The sequence below is a fragment of the Scatophagus argus genome, chromosome 2 (assembly GCF_020382885.2).
Source record: "Scatophagus argus isolate fScaArg1 chromosome 2, fScaArg1.pri, whole genome shotgun sequence".
NCBI classification, from domain to species: Eukaryota; Metazoa; Chordata; class Actinopteri; family Scatophagidae; genus Scatophagus; species Scatophagus argus.
In genome coordinates this window covers 27131676-27143914 of record NC_058494.1, presented here as the reverse complement: position 1 = coordinate 27143914, position 12239 = coordinate 27131676, and the positions used below count along the sequence as shown (strand labels likewise).

At 48.6% G+C, this 12239-nt stretch overlaps 2 protein-coding genes across 4 annotated transcripts; both read right to left on the bottom strand.

Annotated features, from left to right (window-relative positions):
- Positions 1–42: 42 nt before the first annotated feature.
- cdc6 (cell division cycle 6 homolog (S. cerevisiae)) lies at positions 43–5201 on the bottom strand. Of its 2 annotated transcripts, XM_046375346.1 has the most exons (13): positions 5047–5201; positions 3889–4192; positions 3611–3751; positions 3488–3556; positions 3136–3335; positions 2904–3052; positions 2348–2454; positions 2081–2220; positions 1884–1984; positions 1620–1687; positions 1343–1521; positions 862–1002; positions 43–385 (listed from the first exon to the last, which is right to left on the bottom strand). In XM_046375346.1, exons 2-13 carry the CDS (start codon positions 4178–4180, stop codon positions 293–295), a joined length of 1680 nt encoding a protein of 559 aa, XP_046231302.1. In that variant the 5' UTR covers positions 4181–4192; positions 5047–5201; the 3' UTR covers positions 43–292. The 2 variants fall into 2 exon arrangements, with proteins under 2 accessions (XP_046231302.1, XP_046231294.1); XM_046375338.1 differs by having other exon boundaries at positions 3488–3751.
- Positions 5202–6714: 1513 nt separating this feature from the next.
- Positions 6715–12186, bottom strand: LOC124051639 (myelin-oligodendrocyte glycoprotein-like). 2 transcript variants are annotated; one of them, XM_046375223.1, is made up of 7 exons: positions 10347–12186; positions 9463–9627; positions 9011–9064; positions 7878–8213; positions 7669–7722; positions 7419–7535; positions 6715–7099 (listed from the first exon to the last, which is right to left on the bottom strand). In XM_046375223.1, the coding sequence occupies exons 2-7, from the start codon at positions 9512–9514 to the stop codon at positions 6957–6959; spliced, it is 756 nt and encodes a 251-aa protein (XP_046231179.1). In that variant the 5' UTR covers positions 9515–9627; positions 10347–12186; the 3' UTR covers positions 6715–6956. The 2 variants fall into 2 exon arrangements, with proteins under 2 accessions (XP_046231179.1, XP_046231171.1); XM_046375215.1 differs by lacking the exon at positions 10347–12186 and having other exon boundaries at positions 9463–10179.
- Positions 12187–12239: the final 53 nt, after the last annotated feature.

Genomic DNA, 12239 nt, shown 5'->3' with positions numbered 1-12239 from the left:
GGTTTGTCGTTTCTCTGCACCAAAAACCTCACTGACAGCTGATTAAAATGTCTGTACACGTTTATTTACAGCATAAAAAACACAAACGTTTCAAATCCAAACTGAAACAAATGCTGTCATTTCATCGCTGATGTGTGCAGTTCAGCACCAGGAGGAAAAAAAAAAATCTTTTTTCTGAACATTTTCACAAAAAAAAACAAAAACAAAAACCCTGCAAATTCTCAGCAAAAATGAGAATAAAAAGTCCATTAAAAAAAAGTGAGATAAAAAAACAAAAAACAAACAAACGCGGTCATGAGGGCAGCCCTGCAGCCAGGATGCTGCCCAGCAGAGTCCGGTCCTTCAGGGCGTTTTCCACGTCCTTCTCCTCGATCTTCAGGAACACCTGCAGGGACGGATAAACATTCATACGTCACATCACAGCGACCAGGCAACAGCCAATCAAAACCCTGAAACATCAACAACACCGAGGCTCCGCGGGGCCGCTAACCTGAGCTTACCAAAACTCAGACTAACTGCTGCACACCCGGAACCACAACGAGCCGCAAACCCGATCTCAACCAAAGACGTTTGGAGGAAACGTGTGACTTAATCACACAAACTGACAGAAAACTTCCTGCCAGGGTCACGCGGATGTTGGTTCGGGTTCTGATTTGCTCTCCAGTTTTGAAACTAATCCGGCTTCACGGCAGCAGTTTGTTCAGTGCGTAAAAGCACAAAGCGGCCAACTGATCTGACAGGAAACCGATTCTGACCGGAGACGAGTCAGCCTTCATCTGCCTGCCCTGACGTGGCGTGCTGAGCCCCGACAGGCCTGACCGTGATGCGGCTGAGCGACAGGAGCGCCGCTGACGTTTGTACCTTAGTGAGCCGAGCCTCCTTCGCCTTCTTCAGAGCGAAGATCCCTCGACTCTCCAGCAGCGTGCAGAGAGACAAACACTCGCCCTGAGCGACGGCACACACCTGCCTCTGAGCGCACAGACGGCTGTAGACCTCGTGGAGCTGAAACACACACACACACACGTTAGAAACTCTTTTCAGCGTGGGCTTCGGCGCCACCTGCTGGACACCTAAAAGAAAGCTGCAGCTTCTGTTTTAACTGACAGGTTTGCTTCTTGTTAAGTAATGTGAGCTTTACAACACATTGTGGTGGCAGCATCACAACTCATCTTTAGTTTAACTGCAAGTCATGGAAGAGAAAAATGATTCTGACAAGACTTTGCTTCCCACAGAATAAAAATACAAACAAATAAATGAAGTGGCTCTCCAGGACAAGTCTTGAATTACCCTCGGGATCAATAACATCTCTATCAGGACCGGATTCTGTCGGTCGGCGCCTCACCTTTCCGAGGACGACCTCTTTGCTCTTTCCGCTGCGTGTGAGCAGCAGCAGGCAGCAGACCAGCAGCTTCTGCTGCAGGGGGAAACTCTCTCCATCGGAGCCGCCGCTCTGAGACGCCATCCGGTCGCCGTAGACCTCCGACAGCACCCGGGCCACCTGAGGAAGGCCGACCCGCGACGCTGAACCCCGAGAACAAGACACGTCTGAGTTAGCGTTTGTGGCTCGTTTACGCCGCGTTAACCAAGCGTCAGGAGGACGAAGTCACAGCAGCACTCACCTTTAGCTTCCGGTTTCTCTTCTGATCCTTTCTTCCTCTCGTCAGACTCCACGACCTCAACGGCTCTCCTGAGCATGAAAACGAAATCAATTGTATGTCAAACGGCTTCAGTTCTTGATCTAACACAGCAGAGATGATCACACGAATCCACAGCGAGAAGAAAAAAATTCATCAAGACAAGCTGGTGTCAAGTTCGGTTTTCAGTTCATCACACAAAGAAAAACTGATCTGAGCTTCTCCTCCTGAACAGGCGGAAATGCACACCTGCAGATGTCCAGAGCTTTCCTGGCGTCTCCCGACACCGCCGACACTTTCCGGGCGCAGAACTGAACCGCCGAGGCGTCCATGATCCCTTCAGCCGACGCCTGCCAGGAGGAACGCGACAACACAAAAGTCTCATCATGAGGTGTGGAAATTTAAAATCAAGACAAACTTGCAGGTCGGTCAGTCGGTCGACCCACCTGAGCGAGTCTGTCCTGCACGATGGCGGCGAGCTCCTGCCGGCTGTAGGGAGGGAAGTTGAGCAGCAGGGGGCGGCAGTGAGGACGAGCCTGCAGGCGCGGCAGAATGCGGTCTGTCAAATCCAGAGCGTTGGCGATACCTGCAAAACAACATGAGTGAAGGTTTGTCACAGGAACAACTTCAGTTTTAATGTTCTTCTTCAACGACTTCAACACAACACGAGGCGAAACAGAAGCTCGGAGGTTCAGCAGCAGAGACGCTCTCACCGATGAGACAGAGACGAGACTTCGGCAGGTACGGCCACTCGAAGATGGTGTAGAGGACGTCCTGAGCTTTACTGTCCAGCTGGTCCATCTCATCGAGGACGAGAAGCCTGAGGAGGGAAGATTGGCGGAGCCTCGATTACTCATCACAATTCAGCCACGACTGAAGGCGTCTTTGGCCAAAGTGTTTTCAATGCATGAGGACGCCGGGTGGTCAGATCAAAGGTGTCTTATTTAGTCCTCCTCAAGCCTTTCACAGCTTCGGTTTATAATTAACGGTTTTACAAACTTCTGTCGCCAGCCTGTTGGAAATTTCCCTGAAGCTCAAAGGGGAAGTTTAAACTTAACAATTAGACAAAATAAGAACAATCAACTGTCAAAAGTGAGCTCATTTAACCAATAAGGTTGAACGTCGTCCAAAAAACACTGCATGTAAGAACCAATCTGAAGCCTTTATTCTACAACAAAGATCTAAACTTTAACAGACCAGTAAGGACTAGTTTGACAACATTTAAACAACCAGTTGGCTAATCGCACCCAACAAGGTCAGGTTACTCACACAGCGGGCCCCGGGGCCACCAGGAACCTCTGCAGTCCGGTCTGTCCCCCGGGCGCTCTCAGCTTGTCGGCCAGCAGAGGGAAGATGGCGTGGGAGCTCCGCAGACTCATACAGTTCACCACCACCGTCTGCACCGACGACAGCTCGGCCTGACGCGACAGAAGACAACAACTGAGGATCCACGCAGCCGATTCCAACCACACCCAGCACAGTCACAGACCTGCTCACGTACCTTCATCTCCTGCAGCACACAGTTGAGGCAGGCCGTCTTGCCCGTCCCCGGGGCCCCAGAGATGTAGAGGCTGCCGGGGAGGCGCTGCAGGACCTTCTCCTCCAGGAAGGAGCGAATGGACGTCCGCTCGGCCTCCCGGGACAGCAGCCGCTCGGGGACGGCGGTGTGCAGCGCCTGCTTGACACACTGAAACCTGGACTCTGCAGGAGAAACGTCAAACAGTGACGATGAGTCAAATCCATCAGCTTTTTGACAAGTCAGTCATGTCAGTCGTGCTGACTCTTGATACCTGTGACACATTAGTTCCTATTTTCTTTACATTAACTGAGGAATTGTTGGAAGCACTTCTTACTTTCTGCAAAGAGCACCGCTACCGGCTGCTTCTTCTCTGGGTTTTGGCGTGCTGGACTTCCAGCGGGCGTTTCCTGTCGCCTTGGGGACGATTGGGCGGCGGGAGAGAGGGGCTGCTTCGGCGATGACGGGACCAGCTGTCGGCGAGCCGGGACAGGCGAGTTCTCGTCAAAGCGGAGCGTTCGTGGGGAGGCCAGACATGGTCTGCTCTGCTTCGGCGGCGAACCCAGCAGGCCGGCGCTGAGGTTACAGCCGTTGTCGTCCCCTTGGCAGATAAAATACAGAAGTGTTTAATTTTCCAAGTGAAGATGATGAAGATGAGGAACTCGCATAAGACATCATGACAGGAGAACAGGTTTCAAGACTTCAGGGACGTGTTCCCGTCCTGCAGGAGTCTCTCACCTGTGCGTTTGCGGGGGCTGAGCGGAAGCCGTGGCTGGACGCCGGGGGAGGAGGGAGGTGCAGCAGGATGTCTGGGCGAGAGAGAGCAGGGCTGGTAAGCAGGGCGTCTCGGAGAGAGCGGCCCGATCCGGGTCAGGGTCTGCTCGACGGGCTGCAGCTCAGGTTTGGTGGGTGATGGAGCGGGAGGTTTCTCCAGCTGTGGTGTCTTGGAACGCGAGGAAACTCTGCAGGATTTGCGGCGAGGGAACGACAGCGTGGGCTGAGCCCGGCCCTGAGAGCGCGTGCTGGGCATTCTGGGTTGGACCTGAAACATACGGGTGAGATGCATCATGAGTCTGGTGGTTTACTGGTTTTAAATCAGAATTGCATAAATCCTGCTGTGAATGTTGGTGCTACATAAAAACCTGAAACTCAGGCCTGCTAACATTAAACCCTGATGGATCGAAGAGGACGGGCAGCAATAAAAACTTATTTACTACATTCTACAGCCCAACATCATTCATACTTTACGTCATTCCAATTTCTTCACGTCTGGGAAGAAACTGTCTTCAAACTGCATATGCAACACTACATTCTGTTTTTAAATCATAGGTTTTTCAGCTCTTTAGCTTCACACATTTAACCAACATCCACGTGTGTCTGTTCATTCGTGTCAATGAAAATTCAATAAAGTTTCAGTGAACTGAAGGTCGTTGTGGTTCCTTACCGTCGATGAAACGTAATGTTACCCATCAGATGAGCCTAACATCGTAAAACGCCCCTCACCACAGTAAGCGTAACGCGCTGAAAGCTCGCTAAAGCAGCCGCTCAGCGCGGTCATCTTTACAGCAGCGACAAAGCGGCGCTGCGGCTAAATGGCGCCAAGAGAGCGGAGGACCACACGGAGACGGTCGTCATTAAATACCTCCATGTCGACACGAGTATGACTCAAGTCTAACCAAAAACACATCGTGGAGCGACATGAAAACCATTCTGTAGAAAAGATTTGTCCATACACAGCGTGAGAAAGACGCGCGCCCTGATAAGTCAGGCGATAAACTAGCAAACCAAACTGCACTGCAGAGTAGTAGAAGAAGAAGAAGAAATCGTCTTCCGGCTACAATGAACAATCGACTTCTCGTCTTAACACTAAAATGATCGTGTTGGTGAGGAACGTACCTTTCTAAAAACAAGATAAAAGACGTCTTCTCGGCTCTGGTCGGGTGTTTTATCGTCCTGAGGTCCTCTCGGCGTCCCTTTCAGTCCGTCTTCTTCCGCACTCTGACTTCTAACTAGCGCCAAATCTCCTCCGGCTCCTCCTCGATCAGCTGTGTTTCCCGCCGCTGCACTCTGATTGGTCCACTCCAGCTGACAGCAACAGCTCATTGGCTGAGCGTCACAGGCGGACGTTACGTCAGTCTTAACAAGCCGGCAGGCCAGTGGCGGGAGACTCAATAGAACACTTTTGGCGGAATATGGTTTTCCCGGGAACGTCGGTGTTGTTTTGCTACGTCAGCGTTTAACGTGTCGAGCTGTTTGTGCCAGACTCCATTTAAAATACGACTGTTTCTACAAAATGTCTGTCATAATATGTTGTTTATGTTAGTGTGTTAGTGGACGACATGACTGAGGATGTGAGTTTAATTTCGGTACTGTTCACTGTTGTTATAATTAACTTAAGTAATGATTTACTTAAAACATCCATCCATACATTTTCAACACGACACCGTGCGTCACACCAGCCAATGAAATCTAACGTGCATGTTTCCGGGATTGTGGGAGGAAGTCCGAGTACCCAGAGAAAACAGGGAGAACATGCAAACTCTGCGCAGAAGGGCCCAGACTGGGATTCAAACCTAAAACCCTCTGGCTGTGAGACCTCAGTGCTAACCACCATCCTGCTTCAGAAAACAAAAGGAAATGTTGGGATGTTTAGAATGTAATGAAAACGTGTTATTTTGTTTCAACGTTGTCACAACAGCTATGTTCCAGATGTTTGGTCTGAGGGAAGAGCCCCACAGGCTCATGGGAGAAAATCAGCCGTCCTCCATGTTGGAAGGTGACCTAAAGCAGCGTTCACACATTAAAGTTAAGATGCAGAGTTACAGGGGAAACTTCATATCTTTTGCTAATCATTTAGTACTGTACTGCACAGTACTGTAATTAAAAGAAAATGAAATCTCAGAAACCTGGACATATAAGACAGATGGATGAAAGTGAAAGTGACATATTTTGTCATTGGAGGGAACTCACTCCAACGAAATTTGTTCTCTGCATTTAACCCACCCAAGTGACGTGCACACACACACAGCAAACCCGGGGCAGTGGGCGACCGCGTGCAGCGCCCGGGGAGCAGTGGGGGTTAGGTACCTTGCTCAAGGGTACCTCAGCCATGGACACCGGTACGGGGAATCGAACCAGCGACCCACCGGTTACGGGTCCGACACCCTAACCGCTGATCCACGACTGCCCCAGGATACCACCTGAGGGGGGCATTTATATATACAAGATACAAGATAGGTTTATTTGTCACACACACGATCACACACGGCACATTGTGCAGTGACCAAAAAATAGGTAAGTAAAATAGAATGAGTAAAATTAAGAAGAAGAATCAGCTTTATTGACAGTATATATATTTTAACATACACACACTGAATTTGTCTTCTGCATCCTTAGTTGAACACACACATGCAACACCCGGCAAATTACATGCAGTGAAACACACACAGGAGCAGTGGGCAGCATCAAGCCCGGGGAGCATATTGGGGGGTTAAGTGCTTTGCTCAAGGGCACATCAGCCGGCTAATGGAGGGGGGGAGCAATTTTTTCACATTAAATGTTATAAAATAGAAACCTTATAAAAATAATGAAATTAAAAATGTGACAATGTGCAGTATTTACATGTAGTGCAGGTGGGAGTTGGATTGTCCAGATTAACGCTGAATGATGAGCAGCAGCTTTCATGTTGTTTGGTGTCTGAGGTCCAGCAGATGCGTGTGGAGGTTTAATGGTTGTCGGCCCAGTCAACACACAAACAGGTGGAGGCGGCGTGTCCTGCAGCTGACTGTCGACCATCACTTCACCCCTCAGACGACGTCTCCGTTTTCTTCCTGCCTGTCGTGGTCCTCGTCCCCCTCAGCTGCTCTGTTCAGCTTCTTCATTTCAGAAGCAGATCCATCCGTCTCTGCTTCTGGTTTCTTCCTTCTGCAGACCCTCTTCACACGATCCCCTGAGGGGAAGAAAAGCAGTTTGTGACACTGATTAAAGGGTATTTAACCACAGAAGCAAAGAATTAAAGTATAGTACACAAACTCTTTTTCTGCCTCATGAAAAATTATGTCAGTCTGTGTCCTCACTTCCTGCCTTCACTGGGGGAAACAGGAAGTTCACTGTTCACAGTGAAGGTTCATACTAACACTTTGTCTAATGATGTAATATGTCAGAGTACAACTTTTAATCCTTTCAGTTCTTTTTCCTGTCCCTGTTTTCACTGCTCAGGACATTAAATGTTGGAAATAAAAAGCTGTGGAGCAGGAGCTTGTACTTACAGATTTTTGCTCTGTTCCGTACCAGAAGAACAAGGACGAGGAGGAGGAGGAGGAGGAGGACGGGGGCGACAGCAATGAAGATGCTAACAGCAATGGCAGCCCGGTGGTTCCGACCGTCTGAAGGAATATCAGAGAAGATGCTAAGTGTGTGCAGATGAAACGCTCACAGTGAACGTTCAGACAGTCAGATTATGTTTAACTCAGGGAGAAAGAAAGACACTTCAGTTTCCCAGACTACAAAGACATTTACCTTCTGCTGAAGCAGATGTTGTTGTATTTGTCTCACCCAACTGACTTGGTGTTTCTGTTTAAAATGACAAGATGACACTCAGAGACAGAAAGTCACATTATGTTTTTTACAAGTCATTTCATTATCATCCTAACATGCAGAGACACGTCAGCTGCACCTTTTTGATTTCTGACATGTGAACTACACAGAATTAGCTTCTGACTGCTCACCGATGAGAAGGTCAACAGTACAGGACTTTTTCCCCTCTAGGATTAAACATCTGTACGTCCCGTTGTCAGACTGCTTCACTGAGGAGATGTGCAGCGCCAGGTTTCCTGTCTTCAGGCCCTCGTGGTTCAGAGTCGTCCTGTCTTTGTATTGTGGACTCTGTGGACCAAGAGCTTTGCCTTTGGATCGATAGACGTGGACGGTTTCCTTGGGGTCGAGTTTGCTCCATTCTGCGCCTTTAGACAAGTCGATCCATTGATCCAGATGACAAGGAAGAGTTGCGTTCTCACCCTCTGTTGCCCTGACTTGCTCAGTCGGACACATGACTCGAGGCCCTCCTGAGGAAACAGAAAAGGTCAGACGGTTTGAAAGCCTCCAAATAACAACTGATGTTTTCAAACACTTTATCTGCACTGTCAGCTCAGCTTCACAACTCTCAGGTCCTGGTTATGCTGCTATGGGCTGAGACTGCCGGGGGATCTCCCATGATGCACTGAGCTTCTCTCTCCTCCTCTAACTCTCATGTCGTGTGTCACTAACTAACAGCTGTTATATTTCTGTGTTATTTTTGTTGCTGTCACTGTTATTGTTGTTAATACTGTCATTGCTGTAGTGTCTGAAGATTGGTATGATTGGTGTCATCCTGGGACCTGGTGATTAGTAGGAATGATGGTTTCCTGGGGCCCCTCAGTGATATATGGTACAGGAAGATGGTCTTTCTGCCCCTCTCTCTGTGTCTTGGAAAGGTCTTTGGTTAATTTCCAGATGTTATCCTCCTCGTTTCATGTGAACTAAACTACATAAGCAGACAAATAGAGATGTTTCAGCAGAGTGAGCCATACTGGCTGGGATCCTCTCACAGCAGGTGCTGGATTTGATGCTGAGCTTCTTGTAATAAACTTTTTATAGAAGCAAAATGGTGTCAGCAGAGATCTCTTCAACACCTTCACACCATCACTACCCAGTATACAACACTGTCATTCCAGTACTGCTGTTATGCATCTCAGTCTATGCACCTGTGCGTGCGTGTGTGTGTGTGTGTGTGTGTGTGTGTGTGTGTGTGTGTGTGCGTGCGTGTGTGTGAGTCTCTCTCTCTCTCACCCCAATCAATGCTGTTGTCAGGTCACATATTTACCTTCTCCCGGAAGACGCGTTGTTGTCTCTGTCTCGTCTGGTTTGTCTCGTATTTCTGTTAAAAATGACAAGATGGTTTCAGAAAACATCAAGTCAGACAGAAGGGTCCTGGAACCAGAGGGGACCAGCTGGTCCGGCTCTGTCCCCAGTCAGCATGTTGTGCCTCGTGTGTTTCAGTCACGAGGGAAACGTGTCCGTTGAACCCTTCCAGTGGCCTCCTTTTCCCCCCGATGCCACTCGTGTAACATTCCCACTTCACAGCGTGGCATCAGCAGCACAAACCGATCAGTGTCATCGATACAACAGCTGATCGGTGGGACCCACGTCAGAGGGATGTAGACGTGCCCTGACACGGAACTAAACACCCTCCCCCCTCCAAACAAACAAACAAACAAACACATAAACAGAATTATGTGTTATCTGAGAAGTACATGAAACACTAAAGAAACTCACCCGTAATCGTTACAGTGAATTGTAAAGTACAGAGAAACAAAACAGTTTTCATGGCTGCACGCTGATGAAGCTCGTGATTCGTGCTGCAGGTGCTGCAGGTGCTGCAGGTGTTCAGGTGTTCAGGTGAGACTGGACACAGTTTCCGTCAGCCGAAATCCGCTGAAGCTGTTGGACAGGATTGTCGGGCTGTCATGCCAACATTGAAACACACCTGTACAGGAGCCAAACTAACATCATAACAACACTGCATTAATAAACTATCAATAAACAGAATAAAACATAATCTCGACTCTTTCCTTCATTAAATTACACGTTCAAGCGGCAGCAGAAACAGCAAAATAACAACACAATGAACAACAAGTAACAGAAAATATGCTGCAGGTATTTGAACGCACAGATAATCCAGCTACAATTATTTTTTTTGTAAAAAAATTTGAATATTTATAACATTTATAGAAAACATAACACAACAGCTCCCGCATCCCCCGCAAAGTATTTGACTGAAATCAGCAACCTGCGGCAAACCCGCACACGCGGGGCAAACGAGGCGGCAGATGACGACATAACGATATTACAGTCACGAGGCGAGTTTTTATACAGCGAGAACATTTACTTTTAATACTTAAAGTACTTTTTCCTGAGTACTTGAGCAACCAGCCATTGCAGGACTTTGCATTGTGACGGAGTATTTTGTTTTGGTGCGGCAGCAGGACCGGATGTGCAGGATGTTTGATGATCAAGATATCAGGTGGACTCCGCCTCAGAGTAAGACAGCAGGAAAGACAGAAAGTAGAGCGAGGACACTTGCTGGCAAACGTGTAGCCAAGGTGCACACCGTGAGGTCAACCCTGACGGCGCCGGCAGCGTGAAGCTTCTTAACTCACCTGACCCCAAAAGGTATCCTAACTACGTCACAGCGCTGCTCGTGGATTACAGTTCAGCATTCAATCACAGAGATGCTCGTGGACAAACTGCTACACCTGCACCCCCCACCTGTGCCTGGATTACGAACTTTCTCACAAACCGCCCACAATGCGAGGACTGGTCCTCGCTGCTCCTCCACCTTCACGCTCAGCACTGGCCCCCCACACAGGGCTGAGTTCTGGGCCCACTCCTCTATTCCCGGTACACCCACGACTGCACTCCCATCCACTCCTCCAACACCACCATCAGACCTGCTGATGACACCACTGTGGGCGGCCTGATCTCCGCAGGCGATGACAGGGATGAGGCGAGGACCCTGTCCAAGCGGTGCACAGGTGCCTGTCCCTTAACACCAAGAAAACTGAAGAAATGGTGCTGGACTTCAGGACAAACAGGACCCACCCTCCCAAGATTGGTCCTGGACAGACAACACCAGCCGGTTGTGTCCCAGCAGAGACTACACTGCTGCTGACCTTCGACCGCTCCACCATGGAGAGGGTGCTGGCAGCCTGCATCACTGTGTGGTATGCTGGCTGCTCTGCTGCAGACAAGAAGACACTTCAGAGGACAATAAGAACGGCTGAGAGAATCATCAGAGGTCCCTTACCTTCTCTGGAGGACAGTGCCAGCTCCAGATGTCTCAGCAGAGACAGGAACATTTTAAAGGACACAAACTGTTTGCCCTCCTTGGAAGTCGGCGTCGTCAGCATTAGAGCACAACTGCTGACTCAGATCAGCAGGGTTTGCCTCCAACTTCCTGTCCCCCGTTCAACCAGACTTACATGCCGAAACTGGTTTACGAAGCTCTTCACGGTCCTGGTTGCACTTTGATTGGACTTATGTTATGAAGAACCCTCAGGTCTTGCTGAAGCGGCCTTTTAATTAAACCCAGTCAGAACAAAAGGCCACAGTGAGGTGTCCTTTTGGTGTTTGGCCACCAGAAGATCCTCCTTTCAGTGTGGACTTCAACTGGATTCCATTCATTTATTTGTCTGTCCGTTCATTTATTTGAATTGGTTTTACGATTTGCTGTGTTCTTCTCTCATTTTCTGGACTGCTTACTTTCAATACTCAACTTCTTAGTAATTCAGTTTCAGTATGTTATTAACCACTGCTATTCAGTTAGTTATTGTTTGTGTGTGTTGTGTATTGCGTAAAGCACAACTCAGCCGTCAAAGTTTCCATTGGTGTCCGTTTGTGTTTGTAGGAGCCATTCTTCATTGAGGTTTTGTGCAAATACCTTATTTGACCACAAGGGTGCAGTATGTTTCTGTTTCGGTTTAACTGGTAACCCACCCAGCAGCAGGTGAGTGAATAAGGTATGAATCAGTGTGAGTTAGATGGTGGTGAGGAACACAACAGCTCTTAGCGACCTCCAGAGGACAGCCAGTGCTTCTGAGCTTCAGTTTCACATCAACTTTGATGGTGACGTTGTGTTTCTGTTGCAATAAATGGGAACATCACCCAGAGGACAACAGCTTTGCACAAGACTTTGTTTTACCTGCAGTCGAGTTAAGTTCAGTCCTCAGTCCACCATTATGCGACCAATTAAGTTGATTTTTTACATTTTGTTTCGTTTGCCCCAACGACAAAAACACGCAAACAGCAAGCAGTGGGTCACGCTGTGTCAAAGAAGTAAAAACATGGACACCAAGAGACAAGAAAGTGGACAAAGACGCGTCATCACGTCAGAAGTCCAACCTTTTGGACCTTAACGACTCCAGTCTAAAGGGGATCTGCTGTGGGATCAAGAAAGGCCAGCAGACAAACCAGGTTACACGCCTGCGCAGTAAGCTCACGTGTAAATACACGCGGCCGGCATGTTGATTTCTTTTAAGTGAATTTATTACCAG

Bases quoted from the DNA above. Each gene is read 5' to 3' on its own strand.
- LOC124051639 (XM_046375223.1), bottom strand. From the start codon at position 9,514: ATGAAAACTGTTTTGTTTCTCTGTACTTTACAATTCACTGTAACGATT. The intron at 8,214-9,010 runs GTAAATATGTGA...CTGTTTCCTCAG, and splicing joins AACGCGTCTTCCGGGAGAAG to GAGGGCCTCGAGTCATGTGT. The intron at 7,100-7,418 runs GTAAGTACAAGC...TCTTCCCCTCAG, and splicing joins ACGGAACAGAGCAAAAATCT to GGGATCGTGTGAAGAGGGTC.
- cdc6 (XM_046375338.1), bottom strand. From the start codon at position 4,180: ATGCCCAGCACGCGCTCTCAGGGCCGGGCTCAGCCCACGCTGTCGTTC. The intron at 3,752-3,888 runs GTGAGAGACTCC...TTATCTGCCAAG, and splicing joins CAGCCCCCGCAAACGCACAG to GGGACGACAACGGCTGTAAC. The intron at 1,522-1,619 runs GTGAGTGCTGCT...CTCGGGGTTCAG, and splicing joins AGAGAAACCGGAAGCTAAAG to CGTCGCGGGTCGGCCTTCCT.